Here is a 27,409-nt window from a genome sequence, read left to right as displayed (position 1 = left end):
ATATATATATATATATATATATATTTCTTTTTCTTTTAAATAATCTGTAACATCCATCATCATCGTCATATATATATATATATATATATATATATATATATATATATCCACATATGTGTATATATATATATATATATATATATATATATATATATATATATATATATATATATATATATATATATATACCAGCAAAAGTACCCGTCGTTGACTGGGTTCAAAAACAGCCTACACAAAATAAAAATAAATGATTTATGAAAGTATGATAGGTTATGAAAAGGAAGGGTTGTAAAGAGATAGCTTCGAATTTGAGGATATCAAAACTAAAACAAAATATGATGAAAGTAAAAATAAAATAGAAAACCCCCATAATTTATTATACCATACCTGTTCACACTGAAACACTTATCACAATATTCTGTGGATCTATATTAAAAAATCTTGTTAAACTTTGTGACATATTTCCATTCTATGGAGGTCAGGCGCGAACGAACACCCCATAATTTTATTATACCATATTTCTTCACACTGAAACATAATTATGAAAGTATATTTACGCAGTTAGATATGAAAAGTCTTTATTAAAGTTTGTGCCTATTTCCATTCTATGGAGGCCAGGCGCGAACGCAGACCCCACAATTTTAATGAACCACTGTTCTGCCAGATCAAACATACCCATTCCTGTGTCTCGATACATCTTCTATCATTATATGTAATCAGTTTTTAAAATAGTCAACCATATAGGAGCATATTCGTGACCAGACACACACACATACACACACACACAAACACACACACAGAGACATTCAGCTTTATATTATAATATATATATATAATATAAAGTTGAATGTCTGTGTGAGTGTGTGTGTGTCTCTGTGTGTGCGTGTGTGTGTGTGTGTGTGTGTGTGTGTGTGTGTGTGTGTGTGTGTGTGTGTGTGTGTGTGTGTGTGTGGTCACGAATAGGCTCCTATATGGTCGACTATTTTAAAAAACTGATTACATATAATGATAGAAGATGTATCGAGACGCAGGAATGGGTATGTTTGATCTGGCAGAACAGTGGGTTTCGATTAACTAGCCTTAATTTAAAACTACGCCACTTCTGGTTTTGCGATGGACACAACGGCAATGACGTCGCATTTTTTTTTTAATTTTCTCACGTTCTTTTCCTCCTTGGCGGTATGTATTCGAGCCTGCCTGCCCACTACAACCTTTTTTTTTTTTTGCTCAACACACACCTCCAAACATCGACGCAACACCAGACACCCAGACGAGTCATATATAAAAGTAAAATATGTGAGAAAACGATATTGTTTTTGCACCAAACTTTAGAAAAGAGAGAGAGAGAGAGAGAGAGAGAGAGAGAGAGAGAGAGAGATCATAATTGTTAATAATATTTCTTTTTAATTCTTGAAATAATTCTATTGATTCATTTGAAATTATCTTTCTTGATCTCTTTAGATCACTGGAAGAAATCTTCCGGTCTCGTCGGTACCGTCAAGACTTTCGGAATTTCCTCGTCAAGCACGACGTTGTGGCACCGCTGCTGTTCCTGGAAGCGGTCAAATGTATGATGAGGCTAGGAAACGGTACTGATAAAGAATTGGCACACGCACGGAAAATACATAGAAAATTCTTCGGAAAAGACTCGAGTTACGGTAAAAGAACCTGATGATTTTATTGTTGAATTGAATCTCTACCAACTGCCAAGTAACGAACTAGCTGTTCATTTTGTTTCTAATATTTTTTTTAATTCGTATTATTTATCGACCACTGAAAGAAAGGTTAAAAGAACATTAAAAAGACGTAATAGCTGTAGATATTGAAAAGTCGAGTATGTTTTTTTTTTTGTTGTTTTAATACAAAGTGGTTATCATATATCAAGGTCCGGATACCACTTGAGGATAATGGTTTATGTGTGTATTGTAGTCATTGGGACAGTTGCGTAAAAATCGTTTGTAGGGGAAATTTGGTATAATTGCATTATTTACGAGGACGGTTCAATACGAATTTATTTACATTGGACTTGAAGACGCCAATATTGTAGTCAGCAAGTATGGAGGAAAAAAAGGAAATCATTTACCCTTATGAGATGAAATAAAAGTTATGAAAGAGAAACCCCCTGGAGACTAAGACGACTCAATGAAGTAGCGTATATGCTGAGCGACAATAACCTACTAAACAAACTTAGTATACAATTTACTACAATATTAGAACCATCAAGTATAAATAATAGATAAAGTAACAATTAAAAAATAAATAATAAATTGTTGTATATATATATATATATATATATATATATATATATATATAATTATTTACTATAATAATTATTAAATATCTACAGACATTAGTGTTTCATCCTTTCGGAAATCATCAGCGCAGGGTGTCACGATAAAGACCAGTTATATATATATATATATATATATATATATGTGTGTGTGTGTGTGTGTGTGTGTGTGTGTGTGTGTGTGTGTGGACACTCCCGTCGATTTCAACGTATGAGCTCCACCACAATAACTAAGTTGTTCGGAAATCCACACAGATAATTTGTTTATAGTGGTGAAGGCGTTGTGCAGAACAAAACACACTTTTTGGTACTGCTGCTAATTTCAGTCGGTGCAATGGCTGCCACAAGACAGAGCACATAGTAGGCCTCAGGCTTTTATGTCAGTGTTCATTTTTTTTTTAGACGCATGTCTTTACGAAGACTAAGGATGCGTATCTGGCAGTGGATTAACCGCATCCTCAGAAATCAACCTGGAAATTTCTATGCTCCGTCGCGGTACATACAGCGCATAGCATTCCCAAATGGTCACCCATGTGGTACTGTCCAGGTTCATGGATGCTTAACGTCGGTGATCTGGCGATAATCCGTGTTCAATATGAATATAATCTGTAGTAATAAGCAGTGATGTATAATGAAAAGTGGTAAGATTGTATGATGCCCCCCCCTTTCTCTTTTTTTCTTTTTCTTATTTTGACAGCACGGGCATGATCTACATGCACTGCGTACACACTGGACAGATAGTCAACAAGGAATACTATGTTGAAGTTTTAGGTTTGGGAAAAGATTCCGTCGGAAGAGGCCAGCACTCTTCAAATCTGGTCAGCGGTATATCCACCAAGACTGCATCAGACACACAACTCCATCCTTGACTATTTGACTAAGATGGGCATCAACACAGTTCCTCATCATCCCTATAGTTCAGATCTTGCTTCCTGTTACTTTTGGTTATTCTCTAAGCTCAAATAAAATTCTAGAGGCAGGTGTTATGAGATAATCGAGGAAATGAATGCGGCTGTGACGAAGATCATTGACACGCCCATACAAGAGAACTTCCATGGGGCCTTCCAGACGGTGTCAGAACGGTACAACTAGTGCATTGCAGTCGGAGGAGATTACTTCGAAGGGGACTAGAGTTTTATGTCTGTACTATCAATAAACTTTTCCATACGAAAAAAGTCCGGAAACCTATTGAAGCCACCTCGTATATAGGTTCAAAGCTCCCATAATTCCGGGCAGAAAAAAATTTTCTGTAAACTTCAGTTGTAAATTAAAATCTTGTAGAGTTTGAAGGTGCAATCCTTAGGGCGGGCGACAATTGCGAATTACTTTTAATCGGTCATGGTTGACAGAACGAGAACATTCTATCTTTGGATTAAATGAAAGATTCCCTGTATAGATTCTCGAGTTCGTCAGAAGAATTTTCCGGTTCGACAAGGTAGTCTTCGATTTTGTTATTTTTTTTATATCTGTGTACATGTATATCTGTTTGTGTGTGTTTTTGTTTCTGTATTCTTCTAATCTTTTCTCTCTCTCTCTCTCTCTCTCTCTCTATATATATATATATATATATATATATATATATATATATATATATATATACACTCCTATAAATTCGTTTTGTGTGTGTGTGTTGATATTCATATTAAAACCCCTCTTTTCTTATATATGGATCGTACAATTACATTCATCTGCAAAAGATCTAGGTAGTTTGCATATTCTTTTAAACATTCATTTACATTAATTCCGAATTAGTTTTTTCTTATGGGATGATCATCTTTAATTAACTATTACGTGCAATTATATTCATGCAGGTATTCTACATGAATTATACTTGTATAATTGTTTCCATATATATTTATGTATACTTATATATTTTGTTTAATCTATCTATATATCTATCTATATACATATCTATAAAAGTGACTGAGTGTCTATCTGTGTGCCTGTCTGTGTACATTTCCCTACGCGATAACTTTGTCAATTTTTAGTCTACAGACTTGAAATTTGATATACAGGGTACTGAGATTTGGGAAAATCTGGGTAATTGATTTTCGGCCAGAGATTTGGCTGTTAAGGGGTCAAAATTAAACGATTTGACCTTTGAGAACTCTATCAATCACATCCGACAATGTGGTGTCTAAACACTTGAAATTTTAGATATAGGTTCTTTGGGCATGGATCTAACTTAATAACTTGATTTGAGCCCAAAGCAATACATTTTAAGCGGTCATAACAGGGGTCAAAGTTTTAAAAAATTGACCTTTTTTTTCTCAGCATACACCTCCAAACACTCGGGGAATGCCGGGCACCCATGCTAGTTATATATATAAATAAATAGTTATAGCGATAATTATATCTATCTATCTATACTCCTATAAATTTGTATTTCTTTTTGTGTGTATTGATATTCATATTTCTATTTATTGTATTTATTTGCTTCCCCACCAAAGCAAATTAGGCACAAGGTCGTTTTTAATGTGGGGTAAAAACCAGCTCCCCTAAAAATAGGAAAAAAGGGGGCACTCTGGTTACCAAAAATAATAATTGTCCCAGTATAGAGGATTTCCCCTCCATTGACTGGTACAAAGTGCAGCATTTGCCAAAGAGATACTACACTTTGATCCCGACCCGAAGGCCAAGAACAATAGAAAAAAGGCAAGGTATTTATTTGCTCCCCCACCGAGCAAATTAGGCACAAGGCCGATTTTTAATGTGAGGAATGAAGGGGAAATGGGGACCAACTCCCTGGGGAGTAGGGGAGCTGGATAGTGACAATTGGTATAAAAGGTTGCCCCTACATTGACCAAGGTCTTATATGTGGGGTTGCCCCCACATATGGTCTTTGCTTGCAGTATCTGCCGGAATAGATACTACACTTTGATCCCAGCCCGAAGGTCAAGAACAACAGAAAAAAGGCAAGCCTCTTTTCCATCTATATATATATATATATATATATATATATATATATATATATATATATATATATATATATATTTATATATATATATATATATATATAAAAGTGAAAGTGCCTGTGTGTGTATCTGTGTGTCTGTGTGTCTGTGTACATTTCCCTACGTAATAACTTTGTCAATTTTTAGTCTACAGACTCGAAATTTGATATACAGGGTACTGAGATTTGGGAAAATCGATGTGATCGGTTTTTGGCCAGAAATTTGGCGATTAAGGGGTCAAAGTTCAACGATTTGACCTTTGAGAACTCTACCAAACTCCTCCTACGCACTTGACATTTTAGATATAGGTTCTTTGGACATGGATCTAACTAAATAACTTGATTTGAGCCCAAAACAATAAATTTTAAGGGTTCATAATAGGGGTCAAAGTTTTTAAAAATTGACCTCTGCGGTCTCTTCCAAATTACTCAGACAATTTCTGGTCTAAATATTTGAAATTTTACATAAAGGGTATTCAGAGATAGGGCAAGCTTTTTCATCAGTTTGTGTCGAAAATTTTTAGTTACTTATATATAAATGTATGTATGTATGTATGTCTGTTTGCATGTCTGACTTAAACTTTCAATAGAGGCGACGGATTTTCACAAGATCAGTATCGTTTTAAACTTCGATCTTTCATACGACAAATATCGAAAAATTTGCTAAAAACATTAATATCTTCACCTTCAACTAGACACTTTTCTACGGGGGGGTCGCTTTTTCGCCGATATTTTTTAAATTTATCCTCTCCTTTAGATTGTCTAGCCTTAATTTAAACATAAGTTACTTCAGGTTTGGCGGTGGTCGTAACTGCAAAGACGTCAGGTTTTTCCCCCCGTTCTTTTCCTCCTTCGCGTGACGGATTCGAGCCTGCCTTCCTACTACCACTTTTTTTTTTCTCAACAGACACATCCAAACACCTGGGCAACGCCGGGCTGAAATGCGTGTATATATATATATATATATATATATATATATATATATATATATATATATATATATATATATATATATATATATATATATAATTCCACTGTTTATAAAGCACTTGGGAAATAAAATTCAGAACATGACTCTTAAAAAAACAGACACGCGCAGTATTTTTTAAAATAAATATTTATTTATTAAAAAAACTACAATTTTCGATTCGTACAAAAGCATTCTATCAGAAGGATGTAGATAATGCTTTTCTTTCTTTTTTTTACTTGCCATGATGGTGCGTGTCGCAGTCTCTAGTTGTTGACTTAGCGCTTACACACTGAAGTGGACTATACAACATCGATCTTCGACCTTTTACATTTTGATGGAGAACATTTCAGAAATGTCAACGTTGCTAGTTTTTATCTAGATACAGACATCACACTTGATTATATGAATTCGAAATCTCAACTGCGTTTCGTATTTCAACTGATTGCGTTTAAAGAGATCTTTCAAAGAAGTAAATTCACTTTTTAAAAATGCGACGCTTAAATTCTGTTACCAACAAAGAAGTAGACAATTTATTAATCAATTGTTGCGCCTCTTTTTATTGGACAAAATCAATTCAGAATTGTGCAGATTATCTTATTGCGCAATTATCATACTGGACATGATGTTTTTTTTTTCAGGCGAACCGAAAATAGCCTAAGAACCTTCTATAAAAGAGTCGTATAAAAGGCGTCTTTTCTTTGGATTTAACTTATTAAATAAAACCACGCTATTTTTATGACTGTGTCTATTAAAATTCTCTTTCATTCTCTCTCTCTCTCTCTCTCTCTCTCTCTCTCTCTCTCTCTCTCTCTCTCTCTCTCTCCCTCCCTCTCTATCTATCTATCTCTTTATCTATCTATCTATCTCTCTCTGTTTTTTTTTTCAATTTCTCTTTCTTACTTTTGATTTGTCTTTCTGTATATATTTTCACGCTTATTATTCTTCTCTCCTCCTCTCTCTCTAACGCTTTCTTGCTCTATCTGTTTCTCTCTCACTCTTATGACTCTTTGTATATCTCACTTACTTTCTTTTTCTCCCTCTCACTCTTTCTCTCTCTTCCCATCCCGCTCTTTCTCTCTCTTTCTCTCTCTCTCTCTCTCTCTCTCTCTCTCTATATATATATATATATATATATATATATATATATATATACACACCACCTTTCCTCTTATTTCCTCCTTTCCTTCTTTCTGTTTCTGTTTGTTTCTGTCTCTCTGTGTCTTTGTTTCTCTTTGTCTGTCAGTCTGTCTCTCTGTCTCTCTGGCAATCTGTCTCTGTTTCTCTCTCCTCCTCTCACTCTCTCTTTCTCTATCTATCTATCTCTATCTATCTATCTATATCTCTCTCTCTCTCTCTCTCTCTCTCTCTATATATATATATATATATATATATATATATATATATAAATACCTAATCTCTATGGCATGATGACTACACGCGTTCTGACTAGTTTCTCTATAAATGGTTATGTGCCTACGCTGTACTGTAAGAATCCACAAATCTTTGTAGTTGACACGACGTACTCAGACATTTGGTTGATATCTCGGTTCCATCAGCAACTCAAAACAAACAACAACAACAAAAACGCACAGTAAACAATAACAATTATTTACTGGAAAACAGTTGTGTATAAATAATTTATATACAAAAGAGTTTTATTGCTCGTGAGATAAAGAAAAAAACATTGAAAATCTGACTGGTACTTATTCTTGATTGATGTACTTCAGAGTTTTGTTTGTTCCTTAGAAAGGGTTTATTTCAAGAGAATTCCTAGCTTAATAGCATAACGACCGAGAATTGCTACTTCTGTTGTATATTGGTTGAAATTGGAATGGAGATGATATATTAAAACGTGTCATGTGTTGTCTAGTGGATGTAAGATATTGTTCTCTTAACAGACAGATAATAAACGTATAAATCGTATTGTGTTGTTAGCCAGGAGACATGATATTGACGTGTAAACTGAATCATGTTGTATCAGATTTATCACACGGGATATTTTTACAGTTCCTATGTAAGAAGAATAATATATGCTTCATACCTTTTGTTTTCTTGAAGATTTCTTCTGTATCTTCCCGCTGCTCCGTGACAACCATGAAGCGATCAGCACCATATAATTGAGACAGCTGTTCTTCTTTGTGAAAACCATAAAACAACTCTTTATATTTTTATAATATAAATTTATTAAAGTTGTCTCAATTGGTTTTCACAGGATCTGCAGTTTCTATATTTTCTGTTCATACAGCTCGCTCCCAGCTGTCTGTCCACCCTTGTCTACATCTGTCTGCTCTGGTGGTCAATCCTCAACTCTCTGAATCTCTACAAAACTAACTACATCACGTGTTCTCTTACGTCACCTAATTACGTGTCTCATTCCAATCTAATCCACCTAGTTATTTGTTTATTCAAAACTAAAAGAATGTTTACATCTATTTTCTATTTTCGCATTCTTTTTGCGATTCACACGTCAATCATTTATTCCCCAGTTTAATTGTTTATTCTTCTAATCATAATAACTGATCCAGCGAGCATCCGTCGCTCGAATCAATTAATAAGAATACAATAACAATAATAATGTTTTGACCATTGCTCCCGCTTGCCACAGTTAACAGATACTACGCTATGATCACGGCCTAAAGGGTCATAACATTACACTTCCAACAAAGAATCAGCAGTCACCAGTGAACTGTGAAAATCAATTACCTGTGTATTTTACACATACAAAATTCGAGGTCAATCTATACTCCTATACATTCGGAGTTTTTTTTATATGTATTGATATTCATATAAACCCTCTTTTTTCTATTAGTATTTATTTGCTTCCCCACGAAAGCAAAATGTGACACAAGGTCGTTTTTAATGTGGGGTTAAACCAGCTCCTCGAAAAGAAGGCAAAAGGGGCACTCTGGTAGGGACCAAAAATAATAATTCTCTCAGTATAGAGGGTTTCCCCTCCATTGATCGAGACCAATTATCGTCAGTGTAGCATAAGAACAGATACTACACTTTGATCTTGTTTATATAATTTATTCCGGTTTTTAAAAAAGTTACAATCAATTTTTGACAATTAAGAATAAAAGTTCACAAACAAAAACAAACTTAGGCACAAGGCCCAACAAGAAGTTTGGAAAGGGGGTGCATGGTCTTTGTAACTATGGTAATTTCGAACTTTGGAAGATTAATCTTGACTGGAAACATTTACCACAATACCACATTCACTCTATCGGGTTAAACCCACTTGACCATTTCCCAGCGTTTTAATAGAATTATATACATTTGTGATTTATGTATGTGTCTGTGTGCGTCTGTGTGCAAGCCTTTTTTCTATTTATTTAAAAAGAGAATACTACTTTATTATATATGGTTCGTGGAATTGCATTTATCTGTAAAAGATCTAGCTAATTAGCATATTCTTTTAAACTCATTTTAATTAATTTCCTATCAGTTTTTTTCATGTTTTCTTATGGGATGGTCATCTTTAGTTAACTATTACGTGTAACTATATTCATGCAGATATTCTACATGATTTATACTTGCGTAATATTTGCGTAAAAAGGTTATAGTGAACACAAACCTCTCTCTCTATATATATATTTATATATGCGTATATATATTTGTTTTAAAAAATTTGCCTACTAAACTCCTCTGTCACCTTTTTGTCTGCATACATGAAACTTAATATATAGGGTATTGAACCCATGCGAAACTTTATATTTGGGTTTTACCTAAAACTAAAATTAACAAATGAATAACTCATTTTAAATTGAAGAATATAATAGGAGCTGCCTACCTAAAATTCAAAAATGGGCAACCAAATAAAAAGTAAAAAGTAAAATGACTTCATTGTATCCTAAGCAACGCCAAGCGGGTAAGGGATAGTTTAATATAAAGCTAACACGTTTTTTCATCACGATGGGGGAAAAAAGTTATTTTTTGCTTCAATGTACGTAGTTTCAGGCAAAATGTTTGATTTTACAACAGTTTCTCACCTGTGGAACACATTATCGCGGGACTGCTTCCCTGTTGATTACAGCTTAGTCGTCTTCAAATCCAATATCAACAAATTCTTTTTATGGATCTACCTAAAAGTAAGTAAATGTAGTTCATATTAGTCAGTGTTAATATTCTCATCTTTCGACTTGCATTTATTCTTGTCTTAATAAATCTTATTCTCTAGTGTCTTTTTGATAATCTGTGACCTCGAAAGTAAAAAAATATGACTGCATATACACGTTATAATTTTAACTTGACTTATTTCTATATAGAAAAAAATAAAAAAAAAAGAAATTTATATTTTTAGCTTCATCCGTCCAAAAATTATTTTTGACTAGAATAATATTTTGGTACTTCTGCATTCACCGACCTGCGGGTTCCACGAAGTTTCTCAGGTGCGCTCGGCCGCAGATGTGAAAAACTGGAAACGGCCAATCACGAAACGTTTAACCGCTACGAGAAAATTATAATGATGAACAGGAAAAAATGGAAATAAAATAAATAAAATTACAAACATGTATCTAACCCAACCCTACACCCTAACCCTAACCTGCACGATTATTATTTTTTTTTTTTCATTTTCTTCCAATATATAAAAATAGTAGTCTTCATGGATTCGTATTAGCTAAAAACAGAGAGAGCGTTTGTTAAAAATTGAAGAACGCTCGGGCGACATTTTCCGGTTATTTCCCTTAGCTTCCGAGCGTGCCCGAGCCAACTTCGTGGAAATCGCGGGTCGGTAAATGCAGAAGCACCAATATTTGTAAAACATGCCTCAATAAAATAGTAATAAATCTTATTGATTGTTTTAAAATGCAGGCCGAAATTTATTTTGCGACGACAAAACAATTCATCTCATCGCAGAAGCAAAAAGTGTAAGCCCGAGTTTCCTATCGGCTGCATATATCCCAGTTAAGAGGACAATGGAAAAGATTTGGTAAGAGTTTTCATATATACAGACTATTAGAATACTTGTCCCATGGCGAGTATAAGTAATAAATATAGCATTAGTTTTTAATTTGAACGTTTTCTTTTTTCTTTTTAGTGGATGCATCACTTAATGTTAAAATGTACAGAAAAATATGTGCCTTTGTTGCATACTTAGTAATATATACACATATATATATATATATATATATATATATATATATATATATATATATATATATATATATATATATATATATATATATATATAATACATGAGCGTGTGCGAAATTTAGAACACAAGATTCTTAACTGTTTTTTTTCATTGAAGACTTGAACCCAATCCATTATATAAAATAATTATACAAAATCAACAGTAGGTTCCTTGTAAAACAAGGGCGCATTTGAAATGAAGGTTTCTGTTTAGGGCAAAACTGAACGCTGATATTTGACTTTTGCATTTTAAACTTTAATAATTACTGACCATTATATAAGAATGATTTAATAAAATCAACAGTGGATTCTCTACATTGCAATGTAGACTACAATGCATTATGGACAAATTCACTGCTGGGGGTGTACGTGAAGTTTCCTCCCGGTGAACAGTATTGGGTCCCAAACTAGAGCAGACAATCAATCGATTTAGTTGAAAAATAGGCGATTTCGTCGATTTCGAATACAATAAAAAATATGAAAGTGTGAAACATCTATTAATCCTTATTAAATCCCGGGCAACGTCGTGTCTCCATGCTAGTATATTGTAAATTAACATACCAATTACTGTAAAAAGTTACTTTTTCCATATGGTACATACAAACATTCGCCTATATTTTAAAAAAATATTTATATTAAAAGCGTAAATAAATATATATAGTGAGTTGACTTGCGGTAACTTGGAATATGATTTTACAGTATATTTGTACATTTGTATATATATATATATATATATATATATATATATATATATATATATATATATATATAGAGAGAGAGAGAGAGAGAGAGAGAGAGAGAGAGAGAGATGTATGTTTTCGCCATGTTCATAACGCTTTATTACTTTTTTGTCGACTACCTTCTATTTCTTCGTTTAATAAATATTGAAAAATACTCTAAATTGGTGTCTTATATTTAAAATTTCATTCAAAGAAAATATATGTATTTGAAGTTGGAGGAGGGTTCTGTCCCCATGGATCACTTAAAAGTGATGGGGGTCACGTAGATATTCGGCACACAAAGGTTAACATAGATTCGAGACCACTTCCATTGTCTACTTCGTAGAATTTAATGCATATACAAATTTCATAAAAAAAATAGTGTATATTTAAAATTTTAAATGAGGTTCGGCACCATAATTCCTTTTAGGGTAGGGGGTGATTCGAGATTCTCGATCGCTTACATTATCTCCCCAAACAATTATATACACATTATTTAAATTCCATAAACATTGAATATATTTGAAGTTTTTAATTGGTCAAATCCTTATAACTCCTTTGTGGTACACTTATAGATTCTGGAACACGATCATTGTCTTAGCCGGTAAATTTTACATAAAAAGTCACTTCTAAATTTTATGTAGATTTTAAAACCTTTTCTTATTATAAAGAACACAAAAATCACACATACATATACACAAACATGTGCTACACACACACACACACACACACACACACATATATATATATATATATGCCGATTTATATATATATATATACATAACAATGTTTGTGTGCATATGTGTATGATTTCTCTCTCTCTCTCTCTCTCTCTATATATATATATATATATATATGGGGTGTGAGAGAGAGAAATTAAATTATGTAAATTGATTTAAAAAGATATTTTAAAAAAATAAGAAAAGTCCTTATTTCATTGAATTTCCAAAATTAGGCGGATTTTATTCAAAGGAAAATAATCAGCATATAATTACTGCATATAATTGCTGGAAAAAAAAATGAAAGCCTTGAAACTTATAACGTCCGAAAAGTGCAATGATCGAAAAGGTGTAAAAGGGTGTTGAAAATGGATCAAGAAGATATAGTCACACTAGCAGTATTACCCGGCCTTGCTCGGGCGTCGCTTTGATGCCTTTTTTTTGCTTATTTTGATCTTTATCTTTAGCAATTCCAATATTTTCTTTTCTTTTTTTTTTTTTGTAATCCTAAAATTATTTTAGTAAATTTCGGTTATATTGACACCTTACTGATCGACGTAGTCTCCTAAACAGTGGATGCAACGTGCCAGCAACAATGCAATTTTTCTGATTTGTCTCCTTAGCAGTTATTCTTTTAGTTCAAAACTAACTATTTGGGCGAGGTTTTGGGGGCAATGATTTCTTGAACCATACTCGAAAGAAACCACAGGATCAACATCGACTATTTATTCGTTGTAAGAATTTATGTGCTTATCGCTGTTTAGTTCTACAATTAGTCAACTGTGTCGAAAAATTCCTTATCTTATGTTACCGAGCATAATATTTGTACTTGTTTGCTGGGGCCTAAGTTTTGTTAAACTGACGTATAAGAAACCCCTGGATCACATTTTCATTAAATATGTGTGTAGACTGTTTTGCAATTTCTTTAGGATCAGTTGTTGGTTTAGTAGACGTTCAAAAATAGAAATGTAATTTACTATTGCACTGCTAAAAGACATGTAAATCGTAAGTCTTATAAAATTCTTTGCAGTTAATGCAATAAAAGAAAAATTGACAAATTTACGTGCGGAGTTTGAACCTACAAACCACGTCATGCACCCCCCCCCCCCAAAAAAAAACACGCTATCAACTTACCCACAGTAGAATTTTCACGGCTCGTTGTTCTATCATTGTTGCTAAGCGACGACATGGAAAAATGGCTTTACCGATGATAGATAAATTAAAATAACGGTTTCGATTATCGGTAATTATTATTATACACTAAAGTTCTGTAAATTTTAAAGAAAATCTGTTCAGCCGTTTCGGAGTCTATAAGGAAAGAACTCACACACAAACATACAGGCAAAGTTGCATTTATATAATTGTAGAGATAATGAAGTCCGATAAATGAAACTGGTTGAAAAGTAATCGCTAAAATCTTTTGTATTGGTGTGGATGAGAGAGAAAGAGAAAAAAAAAATGGGTGTGAGAAATTTTCCGTATACGAAACTAACAATGTGAGTTGCTGCTAATGATTTTCCAGGTTCAAGAAGTATATTACGACTTTTAAAGGCAAATATCCAACGGTTCAGGAAACGGAAATCCCTCCTATGGAAACGGAAACACAGAAACCTATTCGACGATCGTCTATGTGCAGTGAATGGGGAGAAAACATCGTGAGTATACACACACTCACACACACACACACATACATACATACATACATATATATATATATATATATATATATATATATATATATATATAATTATTTTTAATATCTACAGGCATTAGTATTTCATTCTTTCGGAAACATAACTGCAAGAAGGTATGATTATCGCTGGTCATGGGCTTCGGACCACGCAAAGAAGCTATCACTGTCTCCATTAGCAGGGAGCAAACCATACGGCAATAGTCAACCACAACGATATCCAAGTGAAATCAAACATTTATAAAGGCATAAACGCTATAAAAAACGGTCTACAGTGACGAGCGACAAAAGCGTCTCTATCTCGCACGCAGGCCAAATGACCAACTTTTTCATTTCAACAAACAGTGCTCAATTTTAAAGAACCTTACCTCTTAAAAGAGTGAAAATAATTATAATTCTAATTATTTCTAATACATACAAACACTAGGGTTCCATCCTTGCAGAATGATCAGTGCAAGAAGTTATGATTGCCGCTGGTTATAGGATTCCATCCCCGTGACAAAGCGATATCTGTCTATGTGATGGACTATCCCATCGTTTTCGACCTATGAGTGTCTAACATTTTATGATCAGTTTGTCAGAGATGACATTTAAGTCAAGCGAGTGTTCAGCAAAAAAGACCACAAATCGTGCATTGGTGATGATTGTCGGACATGGTTGGTGTTTTTGTGGCAGGTGTCTTGCTCGTTAATCGTTTATTTTTCACTTTGTTCATACGATTTGTTTCACAAGTTTTGATTTCCTCTTGGCATGCACGTCTTCACTTGTTCCTCTAAGTGGCAAGTCCTCAAAAGATGTAATTTGATTTATTGGGGGCTGAAAGATTGTACTTAATTTTATCCTTGTATCGGAGCCAAGGACTGCCAATCTTCCGTTTACCACTTTTAAGTTCACTATACATAAGAAGTTTTGGTATATATTTATCACTTGTTCTAACGACGTGGCCAGACGATCTAAGCTGTGACTGGATAAAGAACGTTTCGATTCTCCTAATCTTACATTTATCAAGTTTGTAATTTGAATCTTCATGCCCAAGTGTGTAGATGGAACGGAGACATCGTTTATAAAATACAGCAATTGATTTATCTTATATATATATATATATATATATATATATATATATATATATATATATATATATCGAACGTCGGTTAGTGCGTGTGTGTGTATGTTTGTATGCCTCGCTAAAACGTTCGACACACACGTTTGACAAAATTGGTATCGTTTGAAAGCTCAGTCTTCCTGCCGACAAATATCCAAAAATTGGACGAAAACATTCATTTTTTCACCGTGAAAGAATGAATGTTTTTACGAGGAGGGGGCACTTTTTTCGCCATTTGTCGCGGTGGGTGCGGGAGCTAAACGGTTGGCTTTTTCACGTTCTTTTCCTCTTTCGCGTTACAAGTCCAAGCCTAGCCACTACAGCTAATTTTTTGCGCTCACGCAGGTACTCGCTGCTATTTTCATTTTTTTTTTAGGGGGTTCGTTAATTATTTTTGTAATTGTTTTAGAGCCCCGTTGCTCTAAATGTAAATGAATTTGTTGTTCTTTGATAGGCTTCATACCAAAAATTGAATCTGTTTAGTATGCATTTCAGTTCATTCCTGGTGTGCCTTTCACAAAGAAATCTAGCTTTATTTTATTCATTTTAAAGATGTTTACATTTATTCTGAGCGACCTGCTTCTCACAAATATATGTCACAAAGAAGGTAGCAAACTCTTTTTACTCGCTTATATTTATCTCCGTCCACATAACTCAAACTCTGCTGATCCTTTCATAATACAAGGGAAATAATTCTAAGACACCGAAATTATTTCATTACAACCTAATTACTATTTTCTACTTTACATACAAGCCTCCAAATTAAAATAATAATCGATTCTTGTCGAATGAATGCATATCGGAATTAAATTATTCGACTGTAGGGAATGCTTGTTTCGTATAGATTTATGCAGCTCTTTCGTTTCATCGTTACAATTAACGAACACATGATCGCTTGCGAACAACATCACATATGGAAGTTTTTACACTAAGTAATTTTCTGGTATTCAAACAATCACATATTCTTTTTGAAATGCAGTGTTTCAAAAGTTTTGGGCACATTTAGATATTGAATATCTCGAGAATTATTAAGGATATAAAAACGTATCTGTTATGTTCAGAAAGCTTGTTGTCGCAAGTTTTTCATGGAATGTTCAAAGATGTTAAATATGAGCGCCATTGGTCATACGACACACATCAAGCTGATAGTCCAATTCTTGGCAAATATGTCCCAGCATTGCGTTGTCAATTGTTTTAAGCGCTTCTGTTATTCGGGCCTTCAGCTCATCCAGGTCTCTTGGAATGGGATGCACATAGACCAGTCCTTTCACAAATTCCCACAAAATAAAATCGCGGCGTGTGAGACCGGAGATCTGAGAGAGCAGGGCACGAGATCACATATTCTTTTTGAAATGGTGAGATACACCCTGGTTTAAACACGTGATTATGTGATCAATAGTTGAACGCTCTATTACTGAGCTTTATATCCAAATGTTAACAAATCTGTTTTATTTTTTGGGTTTTTTTTTTCTAATGAGAAATTATTTATTGAGATTTTATTATCTCCCTTGCTACTGCAACCTAAAATATTTGTTTTTTATCTATAAGAAAGCAAGATTATTTTTAAGGATCGGATTTTTTCGATTTTCGATACTTATCGGATGAATTTTTGTACAAAACATGAATTACTTTTGTGTGAAATTTGCAAAATTAGGAACTCACACACAGTGACTTTATATAATTATAGATATAGAGATAGAGATTGATTTAAATTTTCGTAAGAGGTCATAAAAGTGGTGTAAACTGCCTCGTTCGGTGAATTAATACTGTCCGCCCGGATGTAAATGTTTTTTTTTTCTGCATTGTCGTTGTTAACTATATTATACTTGCTGCCAATTTCTCTTGCCATTTCAAGACACAAAGCCAAAGAATCGTGAAGAAACTTTTCCACTTTATAATTCTGATGCGGACGACAACACTTCACCAACAAATGATAGATTACGTTCGGATTTTATGCGAAGAAGACAATGAACAAGTCAAAGCCATATTAGAACGTGAGTATTATTAAACTTTATTGCTGTTTCACGGCATTACCTATACTCATAATAACGGTAGATAATGATATATAATAAAATGACTTAGTTTAACAATTTACTGATGCTTTACATGTATAAAAACTAGCAGGGACTCCCGGCGTAGCTCGGTCGTAAAATATGCTTAGATGTGATATTTTAATGTATGCAGATTTCGTATTTATTATTATAGAGTCAATTTTCTATCGATTTTCTGTTGATTCTTATATATTATAAAGTTGTGATTTAAAAAATAAATAATATATCCATTGACTTGGGTGCATCAGCTTGAATCGAAACCGAAAGCAAAACTTATAAAGAAAAGAAATATATATATATATGTGTATATATATATGTATATATACATATATACATGATGATTGCAATGTCTTGTCAAACGAGTGCCACTCCCTCAGATATTTAAAATCCATGATTCCAAATGTCTGAGGGAGTATCTATACAAATATGATGTTACAGAGTCTTAACTTTGTACGACAGCTCTCTCTCTCTCTCTCTCTCTCTCTCTCTCTCGGTTCAAAATGCTGAGATCCAGCAACAAGCAAGAGCAAGATAGCCAGCAACAAATTAAACTGCAGACCAGCTTAATGCGGGCACTGGTCTTCTGCTTTATGGTTTTTTAAATCAGAGATTTGCTTCTCCTAGAAAGGTTGCCTTCACCACGGCTTACGGGAGCCCTCTCTACCCCAATACACATATACACACACACAAATATACACGGTGCTAGTTGGCCGTTGACCCAGAAAAAGAGTTCATTCGCCCTTTGGAAGGTCTTGTTTTTAATCCTTCAGGGAGACTAGCCGCCCTCCTCACCAAACAAGTCTGGTGGGGGAACCAGTTTAGTCGCCGGTGACCCGACCATGAGGCAGGTAGTTCTGGGTTACATGGTACCAGTAGCATATGACATGACCTGACATATATACATAGGTATATATATGCATGTATATATACATATATACATATATATATACATATATATGCATATATACATATATATGCATATATACACATATATATGCATATATACACATATATATACATATACATGTATATATATATATATATATATATATATATATATATATATATATATACTAGAAAAAGTACCCGTCGTTGACTGGGTTCAAAAACAGCCTACAGAAAATAAACTCTGATTTATGAAAGTATGATAGGTTATGAAAATGAAGGGTTGTAAAGAGATAGCTTCGAATTTGGGGATATCAAAACCAAAGCAAAATATGATGAAAGTAAAAATAAAATAGATACACCCCATAATTTATTATACCATACCTGTTCACACTGAAACACGTATCACAATATTCTGTGGATCTAAATTTAAAAACCTTGTTAAACTTTGTGACATATTTCCATTTTATGGAGGCCAGGCGCGAACGCAGACCCCACAATTTTATATCCCTATTTAAGTTAAAATATACTTATCACAGTATTGTTATGTACATCTATATCAAAAACACTTGTAAACAATTTTTTTTTAATTTTTAAAATGTTTTTATTTCCATACTTTGTGAACCAGGCGCGAACGCAGACCCACAATTTTAATGTACCACTGTTCTGCCAGATCAACCATACCCATTCCTGAGTCTCGATACATCTATCATTATATGTAATCAGTTTTTTAAAATAGTCAACCATATAGGAGCCTATTTGTGACACACACACAGACAGACACACACACACATACATACACACACACACATTCAGCTTTATATTATAGAAGAACATATGCAAAGATAACCGCGCTTCGCACGAGACTTTGCTGCACACTCGGGTACGGGATTTGTGCGCACCTTTCCTGTAAGTGGATGTTGTAAGAGCAACTATTGCATAAGGTGTTTAAGATTTTTTTAATTAATTTTTATTAATGACTGTAAATTAATTAAATATAAACGAAATGTATACTAATTGAAATAAACGAACTATACATAACATTCCTAAATAGTACAATTACAACAACGCCACAACACCCCCTCCCCGGCCGCCGCCTGAATACCCCCCCCCGCCCCAATGTAAACAATTTTTTTTTTCTTTTGGAGGGGTCAACGTGTGGGTGCATATTTTAGGTTAAATTCTTATAGATAAGTGATCCCCCACTTTATTGAAACTAGCATTTCTTCAAAAATTCCCAGGGTCCATATACATATGAATTCTAATCCCATGCAGACGGTAAATTTGCGACGGGTTTGATTATCAAATGAAAAAAAAGAATTGTTTGTGTCAAAAAACGAAAATAAATGTTCTTTTTTTAATCATAAAAATAATTATTTGTTCAAGCATTGAGAAGCGTGTGAAATATTCAAATGAAATTAAGAAAGTAAAAGGAAGGTCATTTTTGGGCTCGTTTGGGTTTTTTTGGTGTTTTTTCCTAAATGCACGTGCGGTCATCTTGCTTGTCAAACTGTAGTGATTACGTTGGATACTGAATGTCTTCAAATATGAATAACTTCTCGTTTGCGCAAGAAATAAATGCGATATTCGTTCTCAGCGTACCCAAAAACCTTCAAGGTCGACAATTCAAAGGTGAATGCCGAGGAGTCAGTAGACTAAAACAATACCGATTTATGGTATTTAATAATACCATAGCGATGTATATATGGTAAAATATATATATATATATATATCTTATATTAAATAAACTATAAAGAAAATCTGTTTCGCAGGCAATTAAACACACTTGCTATGGTATAATTATTATAAAAAATCCTGGGCAACACCGATTAAATTTTATAAACAAAAACAAGGAGCAGATAATGTATGGGATAGTGGATTTTGCTCACATGGAAAATTGGCGCTGTGTCTGACTAACTCTGCCCTCGTGGGGGTGCAAGTAAATGAGGGCATTAGTGTTAATTATTTTTCTCTAACCCCATACCCCAATGAAAATTACAATGAAAATTACAATGAAAATTACAAAGTTATAAAGTGCTAAGAAAGTAGAAAAAACTATAATATTATAGAAAACTATATATATCTGAAAGGTTAATTTAATAGCTATGTAATTTCAAATTTACCATATTTAAATTTGGACTTATGTTTGTAATTTTCATTGTAATTCTTTATTTCTTCTTTGTTTGGTCAGTTTTATATCTGCAATCTCCGTTTTAGTGTTTAAATATTCCTATCAATCAAATATATCCATCTACCTACACATTTATATTCTGTATGTATGTTTACTTATACTTTACTATGCGCATTTACTTACATACTTACTTGCCTTATTCCGGAATTTGCAGATACCGCCCATCCTCTCTCCTTAATTTTCCCCCTTTAACTCTTTATTTATTTACTCATCTATTTACTCATATATATGTATGTATATATGGGTGTATATGTGGGTGTGTTTGTTGGGTATGTATATGTATGTATATGTGTAATTGTATGTATTCCTATATATGTATTTATGTATATACATGTGTATGTATTTAACTTATCATTCTTCTCAATTCATTTGCTTCCTTTAATGACTCCTGCTGATAATTTAATTCTTAAGTAATAACGTGTATATTTCAGTTGACCCCCTTTTTTTTTTGTTTAAATTTTGCGCCATGTCAACGTCATCCTGTCTGGGTAATTTTGGCATTGCCTTTTTTATTCTAAAATTAACTCAATCACTATTCAATTTTTTTCACTCATTTTTCTTAAATCAGCCCAAGCCTTGACAGCCGTGTTTAATATTCTTCCATTTCCTTTTTCTACGTACACCTTATCTTTCTTTTAATAATATTATTTGAACTCATTCCCTTTTTCCTTGTACATTTTGGATTACTTTGAACCATCTTTCAATTACTGGATTCCCTTGGATTTTTATTGTGGAAATGGAAATTTAATCAACTTTTTTGGATTTTACCGTTATTGGTTATTTTACCCTTCACCAGACTATTTATTCCCGTGAAATCACCTTTTTCTTCACCCTATTCCCTCTGCTTCACTATTTGTTACCAAGTAAGATATATTACTTAGTTGTAGGTTCATTAAATACTATTGCAAGCAAAATCCGATTCTGCATTTCGCTAAATCCACACACACATATATATATATATACATACATATACACATGTGTATATATGTACATATATATATATATATATATATGTGTGTGTGTGTGTGTGTGTGCGTGTGTATGTGTGTGTGTGTGTGCAGTGCCGGCAAAAAGAAGCACTTGTAATTTTTTCAAAAACTACAAATTTAAGCTAAATTCGATGTAACTGTTTAAACAACGTATATCTCATTTGATTCGCCTTTTATCCCTTTATAATTTTACCTGTTCCTATTTGACTTTTAATTGAAATATTCTAGTGTTCACGGCAATTTAAAAAAAATAACTTCAAATTAATAAGGCAAAAAGAAGATCTGCAGCCACAAATTCCTTTATAACCAGCTTAAATTATCGACCCTAAATTAGTTTAAAATATCCACAAACAGGTAACAAAGCATCCTAATCGTAATTGTTGTTGTTCCAGGTTATACAACATAATATTTAGTCCATATGCCACGACTTTCTCTTAGTGATCGTCAAGAGTTCATTAATCTCCACCTTTCTGGTTTATCCAATCGAGAAATCACCCGCAGATTGAAATGTGATGAGAAAGCGGTACGAAAGACTGTGCAAAAGCACAAAATACCGGCAGCCTTCGTGATACTCCTAAATCTGGTTGTACTAGAGTTACTTCTAACAAGGAAGGCAATACTATCAAGATCCGCAGCCTAAGAAAAAGATTTGAAACGGCTCCCCAAATCCAACAACAGTGCAATCTTGTTAAAAATGCTCTCTTTCTACTGTCAAGAACAGATTAAAGGAATTTAATTTGCGAAGATATGTTGCAAGACGCAAGCCATTGAATTCTGTAAAGAACAGAAAGCGTCCTCTGGACTTCGTCAGATTCAATGAAGATCGTGACTGAATAAAAATAAATTGTTCTTAGCTTAACACGTTGCTGTAGTCCCACGCCATCGCTGATAATAATAATAATAATAATAATAATAATAATAATAATAATAATAATAATAATAATAATAATAATAATAAACACTAATCAGGTCTCAACTGGATGAGTGCAAGGAGAACTGGGACCTTGAGGAGGCTTGTTGCCACTCAAATACCAATGAAAACGCTACCAACAAGAAATCAATTGTAAGTGCTTGTTGCGATAACACAAATTAAATGGTATCGAAAGAAGTGAATAGTACTGGAAATCTGGGAGACTTGTTGTCACTCAGACTCCAGGGAACACCACAATTTGAAAATTCTTCGATGATGGTTTGTGTGAAAACTTCTAGTAAATAATAATAATAATAATAATAATAATAATAATAATAATAATAATAAGAAGAAGAAGAAGAAGAAGAAGAAGAAGAAGAAATTGGAATCGTAGAGAATGCTTGAAAGATACAACGAGGACAATAATGAAAACCGCTGTAATCTAAACGAAAATCATGAAATGCAGAAACTAACCCACATAAAGTACGAAAATTAACCAGTCACATGATGGTTCCAAAAGAAACAAAACAAAAGCAATAGAAAAATAACACACGATCACTAGAAACTAAGTGAACTAAAACCGCAAAATATGTTCAGTTAATTTCGCTCCACAGAAATGTGCCGACGGTCTGTCGTCATACCCAATGATCGAGGATTGATAAAGATGGAAGGACCGCGGAGGGAGAACACTAATCAGACCTTTACTGGAATAGTGCAGAGAACACTGGAACCTAGTCGAGGCGGGGTGGGGGGAGTAGGCTTGATATCCAAGAACTCCGGAAATACCAATGACCGTTGTCAGTGATAAATTAATGGTAAGTCATTTGTAATCGTTATCAAAACAGGTGGAGACCACTGTAAATCTGGAATGAGTTCTTGTTGCTCCAGGGAATACTACTGATTATTGTTAGTGAGCGATCGATGGTGATGGCCTGTGTGAGAACTACAACTGAGTAAATAATAATAATAATAATAATAATAATAATAATAATAATAATAATAATAATAATAACTACAACTTGCGGGACCAGTGGAAATTCCACAGTGGCATCTTTCATATATGATATATTGCTGCTGGGCATTCTGTGGGCGTTCAGCATGAATGAAAACACCATCATATTATTCTAGTCCTTTTGTTAAAACTTTAAAAATATTTATCTAAGCAAGTCTGTATATTAATACAGTAGCGTGTAGAACAATAAAAAAAGATAGAACAGAAAAGAGGTGAGTTATTTATTTTTCCCTATTTAATAATGTAAGCATGACCGTTAAAAAGCAAGATAAAGTAGCGATTTCAAACATAAAAAAATAGATGAGTTGAGTGCCGTAGTCTATAATCGACAATGAAACCAAAACTTATGGTAGAACTGCAGTGATGCATCAATTTTTGTCCCAAATATTTTAAATTAGAAAATTAATAGCGTCCGCCGGCCGAGAGATTTGTGTTATCGTTTTTTACTAAAAATAACTATTAAAATCAATTATTTCATAACAACTTTTGCATTTCCAGAAAGATAAAACCCTAAATTTTACAGAATTAAAGACAAATATAGCGGTGAGAACACGCTAATCGAGTGTCGCCTGGAGCGTTCGTAAATGTATATTCCGGAATTAATGTGCATTCCGGAATTGAATCTTAGCCAATGAAATTTGCTGGAAAGCGTGACACACAAAAGAACACACACGCTATCGTATTAATATATTAAAAAAAAAAAAAAAAAATAATAATAATAATAATAATAATCTTCGATATAAATAAAACAGTAGACGTATGTGTGTGTAAATATCTAACAGGTAAACTATTAAACTACTGGTCACATAGCACTGAAATTCTCAGGAAATAATGTTCATACATCAAGGGTGGTTTATAGCGAATAATATATTTGCTTACATGCATGTATATTGCATAGACATCGGCAAATTTACATGTAAAATGGTCATTAAACATTAGCTTACATTTTGGTTTTGTATGCGCACGCGCGTACATTCGGTTTTTTCTCAGGCTGGAATGCTCTTTTTTTAAATTTAAATTCTAACTGATCACAACAACTCATTCTTTTACGTTTTTGTATTAAAAAATGTAATCAGACGTAAATTTTACTCGCGGCTTGAAATTTGTAAATATGAAAACAAAACTATATATCTTTTTTTACGATCTCATATTTACTTTATTTTATAAATATGTTTAAGATGTTGGTGACACACCAAATACGGACCGTATTGAAATAATAACGTCATTATTTAGAAAGCCATTCTTAATATGGAAAGGGGAAGGTATTATTCAAACTATTCTGTACTTTCACTTAACAATTTATTAAATAAGAAACTGACATGTATTATCTATATTTTTGTTTAGTTAACATTAAGTATCTGTTTCTCAATCCAATTTCTTGATTAGTTTATTGTAAAGCAAGTGTTGCCTAATCACTATATTCACTTTGAAATATTTATGTTTTGAGTAACGTGAATTTTAAATAAAGTGCTTCTACAGTTTAGTACCCATATTAAAAAAATACAAGCAATTTATAATGAAATCATGTATTTCGAAAAACTGCTGAGTCATTTTCCGGAAGTGATGTCACGTGTTGGTAATGGTGGGGGTACAAACACGATTATGTTGCTTTAAAATGTACTCTGGGGACCGCCAGGGATTACAAAACCTTTTTTAGGTGAGGTTGGGGCGTGGTGAATTAGTGCCTGTTCATTCTCCCAAGCATTACCACCACTTTTTCTGTTTATGGAGAGGGGGTCAGTAGATGATTTCACTGAAGTGTTGCGTCAGAACAGATACTACACTTTGGTCGTAGCCAAAAGGCCAAGAAAGCGTAATATAGTTTTCTACCAGGCATTACCTCCTTCTAAAAAATGCAAAATAACCGACACAGCATATATTTGAGAAGGTGGGAAGGGGGTTATGGAATAAGTCCCGGAAATGGCTGAAGCAGTTTATGATCTCAAAACTTATTTCATATATATTTTTAAAAGAAGTGGGGATATGAAGTAAAGGCCGAAAACGGTTGAAGCAGTTTACGATCTCAAAATTACTTTATGATATATATATAAAAGCTGAAACAGTCTACGATTTAGACATTACATTATTTCATGTATGTTTTGAACAGTGAGGTGGGGGATATGAAATCAGTCCAGAAAATGGCCGAAACCGTTTACGAGTTAAACATTACTATATTTCATTCATATTTTTAATAGTGGGGTGGGGGATATAGAGTTAGTCCCAGAAATGACTGCAACATTTTACGTTTTAGACATGAATTTATTTCATGTATATTTTTAACAATGGGATGGGGTATAAAAAGTCAGTGCCGGAAATGGCTGACACAGTTTACGATTTAAACATTACTTTATTTCATGTATATTTTTAACAGACATTATTACATAATTATTATTTTCGTAAGGGGGAAGGGCGATAATGTGGGTTAAAATTATGAAAAATGGTTGTCAAAATTGGTAACATATCCAAGAATTATGAAAAATGATGAAATGTGAGTTAATTGATTCGTGTGTTTGTAATGAAATAATAAAGCCTGACATTATATCAAAATGATTATTTTCATAAGGGGAGGGGTGATAATGTGGGTTAAAATTATGAAAAATGATTGTCGAAATTAGTAACATATCCAAGAATTATGAATAATGATGAAATTTCAGTTATTGACTAGTGTGTTTATAATGAAATAATAAAGCCAGACAATATATCAAAGTTACTATTTTATGAAAGGTGGTAGGCGATTACATGGATTACAAATATCAAAAATGATTTTCGAAATAAGTAAAATATCCAAGAATTATGAAAAATTATGAAATCTGAATAAATTGATTAGCGTGTTTGTAATGAAATAAACAATCCAGATAATGTATCAAAGTTATGTTTTTCGTAAGGTGGGTGCGATAATTTGAAATAAGGGCATATTTAAGTGGCTTCTGTTGAACGAACGTACATCAAAATTGCTTTCCCCATTATTGACTGGCCAATCCAAGGACATATAACTTTAATTTACAAAAATGATGTCTTGATCAAGGTAGTCAACTCAAGCGAAAATATTAAACGCTGTTTCCTTTAGATGTATTATGTTCAATCTAATAAGTATATGCACAACTGACGGCGGTGGGAAGCGCCCTGCTTTGTCCGGTAATAAAATACGCTTTAATATGATATTTTAATTTGTCCAGATTTCGTATATATTATTATAGAGTCGTAATTTCAAAAGTAGAAACCAAAAAAAAAATTTTGGATGCCATGAGTTAGAATCGAAACCCATAGCATTCAAAGCTGGTGACATTACCACTGTACCAACGTGACACGCATATGAACTGCTTAAAAGTAAACTAAAGTGAATATACAAAATGTATTACGATTTTTTCAACTTTGACTCCTTTTTGACCCCTTAAAACTATTTTAACATGCTAAAGACCCATAAAAGAGCGGATCATAAAAATATCCAATCATTTGAGGTCCCTAGCGCGGCTCAGCGACTTTTAGTTTCAGAAGATATAGATTTTGAAAATATGAAGACAGACAGACAGACAGACAGACATATAGTGCTTTTATATTAGATTTGGAGTAATTAACGTCTCATTTTTTATTTTCCGCTGTTTTTCGTTTTTATATCAGCCAGATTAAAGGGAGGTAAGAACGATCTGGAAAGATTCGAAGAAGCAATTCCTGGTGTGAAGCGAGATGACTTACCTAACCTTGAGCAACGTATTCTCTTCTTACACGACATGATTCAGTAAGTTTGGAAACAGCTTTCTAAGATAAACTTACACTCTATTATAAAGTTCAATGTAT

General features: G+C 33.3%; 1 protein-coding gene across 2 annotated transcripts in view; it reads left to right on the top strand.

The window, feature by feature from the left end:
- The window catches only part of LOC145294172 (uncharacterized), a 63,714-nt gene that overhangs the window by 7,236 nt on the left and 29,069 nt on the right, over positions 1–27,409 (top strand). For both annotated transcript variants that reach the window (XM_080141281.1, XM_080141284.1), the window contains exons 3-7: positions 1,462–1,658; positions 11,026–11,143; positions 14,307–14,439; positions 17,432–17,570; positions 27,233–27,350. In XM_080141281.1, the coding sequence (XP_079997407.1) occupies positions 1,462–1,658; positions 11,026–11,143; positions 14,307–14,439; positions 17,432–17,570; positions 27,233–27,350 (705 nt within the window). The remainder of the gene's footprint in view (positions 1–1,461; positions 1,659–11,025; positions 11,144–14,306; positions 14,440–17,431; positions 17,571–27,232; positions 27,351–27,409) is intronic.

This window comes from Euprymna scolopes, chromosome 2 (genome assembly GCF_053919585.1).
Source record: "Euprymna scolopes isolate OS-2025 chromosome 2, ASM5391958v1, whole genome shotgun sequence".
NCBI lineage: Eukaryota > Metazoa > Mollusca > Cephalopoda > Sepiida > Sepiolidae > Euprymna > Euprymna scolopes.
Note: the sequence above shows the minus strand (reverse complement) of the source record. Positions and strands in the feature narration are given on the sequence as shown.